General features: G+C 35.3%; 2 protein-coding genes across 3 annotated transcripts; one reads left to right on the top strand and one right to left on the bottom strand.

Moving 5' to 3' along the window:
• Positions 1-6419: 6419 nt before the first annotated feature.
• Positions 6420-9557, top strand: Naa35 (N-alpha-acetyltransferase 35). Of its 2 annotated transcripts, none has more exons than XM_069060334.1 (13): positions 6420-6529; positions 6584-6666; positions 6721-6869; positions 6917-7140; positions 7190-7334; positions 7391-7568; positions 7624-7805; positions 7853-7925; positions 7973-8073; positions 8126-8266; positions 8313-8488; positions 8681-8888; positions 8940-9557. In XM_069060334.1, exons 1-13 carry the CDS (start codon positions 6513-6515, stop codon positions 9339-9341), a joined length of 2079 nt encoding a protein of 692 aa, XP_068916435.1. In that variant the 5' UTR covers positions 6420-6512; the 3' UTR covers positions 9342-9557. The 2 variants fall into 2 exon arrangements, with proteins under 2 accessions (XP_068916435.1, XP_068916434.1); XM_069060333.1 differs by having other exon boundaries at positions 8672-8888.
• On the bottom strand, positions 6421-10657 carry LOC138139821 (tubulin polyglutamylase complex subunit 2-like). The gene is made up of 5 exons (XM_069060338.1): positions 10573-10657; positions 10357-10524; positions 10120-10307; positions 9892-10071; positions 6421-9851 (listed from the first exon to the last, which is right to left on the bottom strand). The coding sequence occupies exons 1-5, from the start codon at positions 10646-10648 to the stop codon at positions 9579-9581; spliced, it is 885 nt and encodes a 294-aa protein (XP_068916439.1). The 5' UTR covers positions 10649-10657; the 3' UTR covers positions 6421-9578.
• Positions 10658-10704: the final 47 nt, after the last annotated feature.

Here is a 10704-nt window from a genome sequence, read left to right as displayed (position 1 = left end):
TAAACAATATAAGGTTTGTATAGTCGAATCTGAAAACCTAGGGTGCTATCCGAAAATCGCTAAATTTGGTGCAATTTTTCCGTTAAAAAGACAATACAAAAATCTAGTAGGCCTAACAAAAGATAATCACACAATATGGTCACTCCATAAAGATGAATCAACCAACAAAACAGTGTTTAACAATTAAACATTTCATTATTTTAGTGATTTTAAGATAGCACCCTAGATAGTGCAGGGGTCCCTTCGAAAATTCGTACCATCCAAATCGTTGCACATAAATTAAAATAATTGACACTGTTTGATTCCTGAATGTTTGCCGCATTTGTTAAGTGTTTACTCAATAACGTGCTTAGTCGCATATGCCTACTGCGATTTTTTAAATATAACAAACTAAAAATGTCAAAAACTCATTTTTTTCAAATGGCACTCTGCATTTATTATCGCACTGGTCGAAAGCTTTTTTGACAAGCTTTCCAACTGTATAGGATTTGTATAGCCGAATGTGAAAATCTAGGGTGCTATCTTAAAAACACTAAAAATCACTAAAATTATTAAATGTTTAATTGTTAAACACTGTTTTGTGGTTGATTCATCTTTATGGAGTGACCATATTGTGTGATTATCTTTTGTTAGGCCTACTAGATTTTTGTATTGTCTTTTTAACGGAAAAATTGCACCAAATTTAGCGATTTTAGGATAGCACCCTAGATTTTCAAATTCGACTATACAAACCTCATATTGTTCAAAAGCTTGTCAAAAAAGCTTTCGACTAGTGCAATAATAAATACGGAGTGCCATTTGAAAAACATGAGTTTTTGACATTTTTAATTCGTTATGTTTAAAAAATCGCAGTAGGCATATGCGACTAAGCAGGTTGTTGAGTAAACACTCAGCAGATGCAGCAAACATTCAGAAATTAAACAGCGTCAATCATTTTAATTTATGTGCAACGATTTGGAAGGTACGAATTTTCGAAGGGACCCCTGCAATTCGAAATTCTGGTAAAAAAAGCGCCACTGATTAAAAACGATGGCAGATAAGTAAAAACGACCTGTATAAATTTGATTCATAATTTAGCATAGAGTTCAAAAATAAAATCAAACTGGGTAGTTTCCATTTAAAAAAACCCAACTTTAGTGTTTTTATAATATTGGGACACTCTGTATATATACCGCAATATTTTCCGAATATGCAGTAGAAGCGTGGCTATCATCTAGAAAAAAGAAAAAGTTGATATCTTTAATAACAAACAAGTTATGGAGCTTTTTCGCAACTCTGGGACACTCTGTATGTACGTACATTCCTTAGATTACCTCGATTGGATCCTGATTAAACTTATTGCTTAGTACGTAATGAAATCCACAACTTAATAAATATTGATTTAATTCAATAGTGGATAAAATTGTAACGCGCCAACCTTCTGTGGTACTTTTTGTTAGAAACTGATTTTTAGTAATTTATCCATCTACGACCATTTTTTCCCATTTGTCTAAGTGATTCAAATTTGAATTCAATATCTGGAAATATTCTCATTTATTCGACGAAATGCTGCATTATACTTAGGTATACCTCAAGATCATTGCTATTAATTCTAATAACTTCTGCAAGGTGACGGCGCCGGCGGTTTAAAGCATCGAATAAATCATTTATTTTTTTGTAAATAATATTGTTACATCTCAATGTTTTAAATAATCATCCTTATCCTTATAATATTTTAATCCATCCGCTACTGCATTACTAAATATCTAGACAACCCTTCAGATTGTTTTATGCAAACTTCACTGTAACCTTACCTGTGTAGCTAATTTGACTCGTATTTTATGTAAACTAGATGGTTTTAAATGCATACCCGTTATTTTACGGCAAATTTGTAAATTGTCAGGCAAAAAATGCAAAAAATAGTAGCAGTCTTTCGTATACGTGCATTGGACTACCTTTTCCATCCTTTATATTGATCTCTCACTCGCACAAGTCTAGCGTTCGAGGGACACAATCTCAGCGCTGGACACGCTTCGTCGTCTTACCTATATTATTCTCTACCGTGCTCCAAAGTAAAGCTATTCTTGAAAAAATTGTTTTACGCACTTTAAAGAGTGCACCTTTAGACAAATATGTAGGTATCTTTGTGAGGAAGTCCCGTTTTTTTTTTAATTTCCATATTTGGACTACCGAAGTGATTTGGAATTCCCGAATTTTGAGATACCTGTATAGTTGACTCAAGTTGCAAAAAACCACTTGTCATTTGCAACAGCATTTTTTCAATCTTTTTTAACCAAATAAAGGCACAAAGGGACCAGAAAATCATACTTTGGATTAAATATTTTCATATAAGTACTTATAATTACTTGTAATTGTATTGCAAATAGTAAATTTCCCGTTTTGTTGGCAAGGTGATAAAAAAATACTATAAAAAAACTGTTACTATGTATTAATAAATTTATCTATTTGAAAAAGGGAGATACAAAATAAATTTGTAATTTTTCCAATGCTTCTTTTGCTTTGTAGTTCGTGCGGTCGCCTAAAAAATTTAATGTGCACCTCTGCCAAAAAGTGCCTTTTGTCCTCGCCTGTTTTCAAGCTTCGGCTGCGCCTCGAATAGAAAACTCAGACTCGGACGAAAAAGATGCACTTTTTGGTTTTGATTCACAAATAACTATTTTCTACTTGGGGTCTACAACGTGTCAGAAATAAGTACATTAATTTTAACTGGTACATAATAGAACTCGTTAATAGCAACAATATACACTCACCGGCATAAAATTCGATCCATCTAATATTTTTATTAAATCTCATCATATCAAATGTACGTAGTATATTTGATATATCAAGTGTAAACAGTGCTAAGCTACTTTTTCATTGAAGACAAGCAAAAAAATTTTATATTCCAAGTCTGAATGAATTTTAACAGTTTTTGACGATTTTCTACATATTGTTCTTTCGTATTTTTTTCCACTCTTTGTGCAGCACTGTTCGCGACTGTGTCGATAACAAGTAAATTAGTATTCGTAAAACTAAAATATGGGTTTAACTCCATCCGATACTGCCAGAGCTATTGCTTTAATTCAAGATGGACGGTCGAAGTATTACGTGGCTTGCGTTCTTGATGTTTCAGGATGTAGTATCCAAAGAGCTGTTAAATGATTTCCAGAAACCAAAGGCTATACCAGAAGAGTTGGGTCAGGAAGAAAAAGGTCTACAACTGCCCGGGATGATCATTTTCTTACTTTAACAATCCTGAGAAACAGGGACACTACTGCAGTTAGAGCCCGGAACGAACTGAGGAGGTACGGGGTGTTGCAGTAAGTGAACGAACCGTAAGAAGAAGGTTAGAGGAACACGGTTTAAGTGTAAGAACACTCGCACATTGCCTACTGTTGACCAGGGAACACCGAGTAGCGAGGTTTCTCATTGCTCACGAACACCGAAACTGGGGAATTGAAGAATGGGGTCGAATTCTTTTCACTGACGAGTCAAGATTTTGCCTCAGATCTCCAGATGGCCGTCAAAGAGTATGCCGTGGAACTTGCGAAAGGGTTGCTCAGTGCAATTTTGTGCCAGGGATCAGTTTTGGCAGTGGTTCAATCATGGTATGGGGTGGCATTAGTATGGAAGCTTCCATCGAATTAGTGGTGGTAAATAGAGGGGCAATGACAGCAAACAGGTACATTAAGGACATCCTGGAGCCACATGTTGTGCCCTTTGCCCCATTTATTGGTAATGACTCCATTCTAATGCACGATAATGCCCGTCCACACATTGCTCAAATCGTAAATGAGTACTTGGACACAGTTGAAATCCACCATATGATTTGGCCTGCAAGAAGTCCCGATCTTAATCCAATCGAACATGTTTGGGACATGGTCGGAAGACGAGTTATTAAAGTCCGAACTCCTGCTGCTGCAAACTTGAGAGACCTAAGTGCAGCAGTGATTCAAGAATGGCAAGAAATAGACCAAGCTGTCATTCAGGACCTTTTTGAAGGAATGCCAAGACGAATGGAAGCTGTAATTCAACGTAGAGGTGACAATATACGATAATCAGTTTTTAGTTTATTACATCTCGTGTTAAATTTTTAAGAGGTTTTGTATTATTTTTGTTATTAGAGAAATAAAATGTGAGTTTTGGTTTAATTACGTTAAAATTGAGTTACAATCCTTCTAAACTCATCAATTAACCAAAAATAAAATATGGTAAATAAAATAAAACTTAATTCAAAAATTTAATTCAAATAATGCACATGGATCGAATTTTGTGCCGGTGAGTGTATTTAAATATATTTTTCTCCTAAACTTTGAAGTTATAAAATTAAAAGTATTGAAAGATTTGACACAAATTTCGTTACCCGCCTATGAGGATTACATGCTTCGCCGATAATAAGCGAAGAACAAAAAACAAATGCAAGAAAACTTTCACTTGTTTTTTGCTAATTTAAGCACAGGGGCTAATTAGTAATTATTGCGCCAGTTGCTGTGACCTATAATGATAAGGGTGGAGGAGAAAAAAGGGAATCATATGGTAGATATTAAATGAAAACAATTTTAATAATAAATAGTATTTTAAGCTGACCCTAAATGAACCGTTCATACCTAAAATGATGACAAAATGTCTCCTAAAGTTAGTGTATTAATCCGTAAAAATTCTCGTGAAGTAATCAGAGTAATTACTAATCATTACAAGAAGGGTTCAAATCAAAGTGACCGCCGTTATTGTCAATACAATAATGAAGGCGCCGACGGAATGATTTTCTTCCACTCTTTCTAGCATTCCTCTGTTAATGCGAATTGTTGTGGCAGCATTTTTCACCCGTTCTTAATTACTTAATTATTATACTTATTTAAAAAATAAAATGTCACCCACCTGTGTTTAGTTGCCTACTAACCAACCAAAAGACAAGCATTGCTTCAAAGTTGATTTTTTGTGAGGGGATGTGGAGCCTTTAAACTTCAATTGCATCAATTGGGGCCGAATATACCAAGTCCTTCATGTCCCCCCACAAGAAGAAGTCGCACGGAAATTCTCTGGGCTCGAGGAGCACTTCCGCACGTTTCACTATACGCCAACACAATATCTGCATTCGAAAATAAACGAGCCATTTTCACAAAATTTTGCTTAAATCACAGAATCAACACGTAAACACCTGCCTTTTGGAGTCGCATAAAACAAACTAAAAATTTAATCCTCTTAGGTATGTCTACCTCGGCCGCAGAGCGAAAAAATTTTATTCTAAAAACACAATGTGTTGCGCTGATTTTACAAAAACTATTATTTCACGGTCACTGTAATTGGATAAAATAACTAGAAAATACGAGTAAATAGACAGCTCGTTAATTTATGGGGGGTACAACACAGTTTTGTTGTTCTTGACGAGAACTGTCACTGGTTAATATTAAAATTAATGTATGTATTTTTGAGACACGTTGTATGTTGCTGGTGCGCTACAAAGGATTAAAAACATGTTGTCAACCTTAACATGATCGAACACGCTGTTTTTTTTTTGCATAAAACCGTCGACATCTACAACGACGTCTTAGGGTGGATCCTTTTCTGTGTCGTCGTGACAAATTTCTTGAATCATATTTACAACATATACATATCTTTCAATATGGTATACGTCGGAACGATGAGTTATTTTTTTGCAAATACCTGCATTTTTGGTTATTTTTTGTAATGACTGTCTTGCGTAATGTGTTTTTTTTTATTTGTTGGTGTTTTAGGTTTTTTCACGTCAGAAAAGTCGTCATATTTGATATGGTTTTTATTAGGTATCTCTAATTTTTCATTGTTTTGATCCAATTCAAGGAATAGATACCTAAGTTTCTAAGTACTTTGTTTTCTTCAGCAGTTAAAATCGATTCTGTAAAGAACTAAAGATAGGTTGTAAAATATTGTTAGGTAATTGATCAGATATATTAATTATAGCGTGACGACCTATATTATGTTATATGATCTGTTTCTAAAGTTTGCATAATAAATTATTCAATAATGCTTCAAATCTTTTATTCATTTCATTTTAACCTTCATTTATTACAAAGTTACATAACAATCTGGGAATATAGCAAAAAATACGAATACATTACATATGTATTACGCTACTGAATTTTTTTCTCTAACAGTTCTGTATGTGTTTAGTTATATGAGTGAAACACCGGGTAAACTAAAAACTTTCAATCGAGAGTTATGAGATTATAATTGGTTGCCTATCCGCTTAAAATATTTTCAAAAATTTACCGCTTTCGAGAGAGCTGAGACTTCATTTCACTGATATAATTTACGTCAGATCTCCACATATTTACCCAAAAAGGCATTAACTTAACATTTTTACATTTACAACATAATATTTTTAATTATAGACACCTTATAAGTTATAACTATTATGTACAACTACGGGCGCTTTGTTTCTAGTTATCAATTCTGTCAATATTTGTACAGTGATGCATGTTGTGCTGCCTATATTTACTCTTCGTTAAAGTTCCGTGAATTAAATAAAAGGAAAATAAAAGTCAATTAAAATTATGGAATACTCTGATTCGTGAGTAATTTTTGTTGTTTGTTCCGTTAGTCGAACGATTTGATTATTTTGTAGAGAATGTAACGGTGAAACGTTGGATAAAATTTTGATGTGCAAATGGTTTGAGATAACCTCAGAATTCCAAGGTGCTGTAACAGGTACTGTGTTTACAAAGTAAGTTTACTTGTAGCGTAATTATATTGTTGTATCAGATCTCGACATGGGCGAATTGTTACATGACAACTTATTTGGCCTGTTCGAGGCGATGTCTGCTATAGAAATGATGGATCCAAAAATGGATGCAGGCATGATATGCAATCGGGGAGCTAGAAAAGCCAAAACCTTGAGTCAGACACTGGAGGTAACAATTCCATCAATTTAAGAAATTATTTTGACATCTGCTTCTAGGAAGGTATTTTGAAGTTGGATGACTTTAAATATGATGAGATGATTGGCATTATTGACACCACTCTTGCCTGCATTGTCTCTTGGTTAGAAGGGCATTCTCTAGCTCAGACAGTTTTTACCAATTTATACTTGCATAAGCCTTACAGTATAGAAGATAGGACGGTGAAAGCATTTTGTCTGATTGTTTATAAATTATTAGAAATAATCAAAGACTTTGTTCACAAGTCAGTATATTAAAAATCAAATTCTCAGTTTTACTTGAACACATTACAGAGCAATGGTCTATGAAGAGGAAGATTTTCAACCAATGCAGTATGGATATCACTTGAATCCTGATATTTCAGAACAAAGAATTATTGGTATGTTGAGAGAAGTTGAAGAAGAGTTACACAGAAAAATCCGGTCAAAGCAGTCAGGAGTAAATTTAAATGTATTGAAAATACACTTTATTGTTTTCAATAAACCTACTTCCAGATTGAAATCCAAGCTGTACATGTCAGGATTAAGTTTGTCAGAGTGTTCTATCAAGCTCTGACTTTGATGAGGAGAGAAGACCAGGCTTCAATCACTACAGATTGTCAGAGGTTATTAACAACAGCTTCTGACATGCTCAGCATAATGAAAGATACAGTTGACTTAGGGATACAAGGAGGTGGTTTTTTGAATTTTTTTTTTTTTTGTGAAAATTGTTACTATCGATTTGTCAGGTGAAAATGAACTAATCCCAGGATTTGAACCATTGATCAATCAAAGATTGTTGCCACCTACATTTCCACGGTACACAAAAATCAAGCCAAGAGCTGAGGCGTTAGTTTATTTTTCAGATATGGTAGATAGGTTTAAAACAATTACAAAAATACTTTCCATAACTTCTTTGCACCAAGTTTTAGTAAGTGATTTTTTAATGGTGCGACCTCCACTTTCACGTTATTTTAGGATTTTTTTATAGAATTTAGCAAGAGTAGCCCTTGTTTATTATCCAGATCGGCACTCCAGTTGTTGTACCAAGGTAAACCCATTTATCAGTTTTACACGCTTTTGAAAAAATCTTCGCAGGAACGAATCCATGCGCTTTGCGGGACATTCTCAAAGAGGCGGTCAAAACGTTCATATGTCCACCTGCATTAGTGTCAAAATCGATTCTTTCTAACCAACAAGTAATCCACGATGGATTTATTTTATTCTACGCTCACTAATTAATTTTTTCAGGCCAAAAAATACGTCGAGTCGTTTTTGACTCATTGCACAAGACCGTTTGCCAGTTTTTTGCAACTTTGCGGCCACAATCGTGCTCGACAAAGAGACAAGTTGGCTCATCTTCTAGAAGAATTTACCAATCTACAAGACGAGGTGGGTAAAGTACGGTAGGGTAACGGGTTTGAGTAATCGGTTTCAGGCGGAGAGAGTCGACGCTTACTTACACAATATCTCAGTGAATTCAACGTCGCGCCCCCACTTGGCGTGTTTCGGAACTTGGATTTTATACCACACTTTGAAAATAATGATCATGTACTTGTTGGCGGGTTTTGAATTAGAACTCTACAGCAGACACGAATATTATTACATATACTGGTAACTTTCAAATTATTTTTTAACAAGTTGTAACGTCCCTTTCGGATCGAGATACTCGAGAAAAGTCGCTGCTAGCCCGACGCGTATTTTGCAAAAAGTCTAAATAATCTTAGCCGATCGGGACAAGTAGACGTCGTTCGATTAATTTTTGAGTTTAGCTTCTGTGAAACAACTGAATGAAAGGAATTGTAGGTATTTATACGAGTTTCTTTACGGGTGGTTGGTGTCGGCGTTGTCTAGAGCTGACAGTTTTCTAGTCGAAAATGAGCTGATTAACGAGCTGCAAAAGTCGAAAAACACGTCGAAGAAGAAGCCGAAACACAAGAGAAAACCTAGACCGTACAACAGAGACATAGTTTATTATCAGGCTTTGCAGAACATGTGCGGCGGTTACTACAAGGTACTTTTAGTTTCGAGTGTTGCCACAGTTGTCTTACTGGTTCGGTTTCAGGCGTTGATGGGATTCCGTCTGGATGGGAAATTAACAATGCCCCATCCTCAGTTCGACAGTGAGCAAGTTCGCTACGAACATCGCTTTGCTCCTTTTCAAAACCTTCTAACACCACCTCCCGTTCAATATTCTGAATTCAGAGAAATGACGTCTGTCGAGAGGCTGCAACAGCCCGTCGACAGTATATATTTTTACATAACTGGTTGCAAACACTTCCACCAAGCTCGCCAACTGCTGGAGAACATCCAGTCTGACAGTGAGATCAGTGATTTACTAAAAATCGCAAAAACTAACTTCATTGTACTGAAATTACTAGCGGGGGGACACAAGAAAGACTCTGTAACTCCCCCAGAGTTCGATTTCTCAGTGAACAAATATTTCCCGATAGTGAAATTGACTTGAGTGGATTTGTAAATTTTTAACGTGTACATTTCGCAATTTTCTTACTATTAAGTGAAGTAGATGAGGCATTTTAGTTGTGTGTTGATAACAAGTGCAATTTTGAAACGTCATTCTGTTTGTACTGACTACTTGCATTGTAATTCTAAAATACTGTACGTTTAATTTATGCTATAATTGTTGTTTGTTGAGTGATTAAATATGGCGTTTGTAAAAATCGGTTAATTTTTTCCCTAAATATCATTTCTTTTGATAGAGAGGCTTTTTTTGCGATTTCGTCGGGAATTTCGGTTTTCCTTGTTTCTTTTTTGTTTGTCTCGGACTCAAACTTTGTTCGTTGAGAGGCAAAGAATTATTTTGCACGGGACGAGTAGTCCTGAATATGTTTAAGTCTATCTTATTTAAAGGAAAATCTGAAAATTCTTCATCGTACTTTTGTTCATTCATTTTTCGTATGTCTTCGATCTTCTTATGCAGGGGCAAAATAGCAGGTGCCAATAATCTAAAAACCATCTGAACCAGAATTAGATTTTTTTCAAACACCCTTAATTACCTCACTCCATTCTGGTATTCCATCGCCACTAAACGAAAATTGCCAAAATGGTATCCCTAGGTGATGTACACACATTCTGAGATACGTAGTGAAGTCGTCGGCAAGAAAGTAGAATTTCATTGCGGAATTGTGCATCCAAATCGTAGGCAAATAGCGGTGATTTATGTAAACTAATGTCACCTACAATTAGATAAAAAAGATTAAGAACAAACTTTTTTTTCCTAGTACTCGTCCAATCTCATTCAAATTGACTAATTCGAAAACTTTACTATCTGTCCCTAGCTTCAATTCGTAACGTTCGCCCTCCATGTTGACTCCAGGATCAGGTTTAATTTCATATCCGTACACTGGAACCAAGTCGTTGAGACTGTTGACTTCTATTCTACCAACAACTCTGTCTTCTTCAGATCCTGACTCTAGCAAGTATATTAATTGTTGGTGTTGTTGAGTTAACATTGGTGTTACCTCTGTAGAAGAAGTTGTAAGTGTAGAGTAGACCATTAGTTGAAGCATAGAAAGAACGCAAATCTTCGGGTAATAAAACTCCATGTTTTTGTTCCCAAGCACAGATAACGTTGTGCTGGACTGGTGAAAATCGGTCCAAAAACAAATCAGACACGCTAGGTAGTTTTTCTACAAATGATAAGTGTAAAAGTGAAGATTAAGTAATCAGATTGTTACCCAAAATTTTTGGCAAACCGATTAATAGATTTTCATAGAATGAATCTTCAGACACTTTGTCCACAATGAATTCCATGATCTTTAGTTTTGTTGCCAGGGATACAACAAACACTTCTTGTACGATTTCAAATT

This window comes from Tenebrio molitor, chromosome X (assembly GCF_963966145.1).
Source record: "Tenebrio molitor chromosome X, icTenMoli1.1, whole genome shotgun sequence".
NCBI classification, from domain to species: Eukaryota; Metazoa; Arthropoda; class Insecta; order Coleoptera; family Tenebrionidae; genus Tenebrio; species Tenebrio molitor.
The sequence above is the reverse complement of the archived record's forward strand: the minus strand, read 5'-3'. Positions and strand labels throughout refer to the sequence as shown.

What these genes read in the sequence shown, in the direction of transcription:
- LOC138139821 (XM_069060338.1), bottom strand. Translation starts at nt 10,648, where the DNA reads ATGGAATTCATTGTGGACAAAGTGTCTGAAGATTCATTCTATGAAAAT. An exon ending in TTACAACTTCTTCTACAGAG is followed by an intron (nt 10,308 to 10,356) that starts GTAACACCAATG and finishes TATACTTGCTAG; the next exon opens with AGTCAGGATCTGAAGAAGAC. An exon ending in GAATACCAGAATGGAGTGAG is followed by an intron (nt 9,852 to 9,891) that starts GTAATTAAGGGT and finishes ATTCTGGTTCAG; the next exon opens with ATGGTTTTTAGATTATTGGC.
- Naa35 (XM_069060333.1), top strand. An exon ending in ATTCCAAGGTGCTGTAACAG is followed by an intron (nt 6,667 to 6,720) that starts GTACTGTGTTTA and finishes TTGTTGTATCAG; the next exon opens with ATCTCGACATGGGCGAATTG. An exon ending in ATCAAAGACTTTGTTCACAA is followed by an intron (nt 7,141 to 7,189) that starts GTCAGTATATTA and finishes AACACATTACAG; the next exon opens with AGCAATGGTCTATGAAGAGG.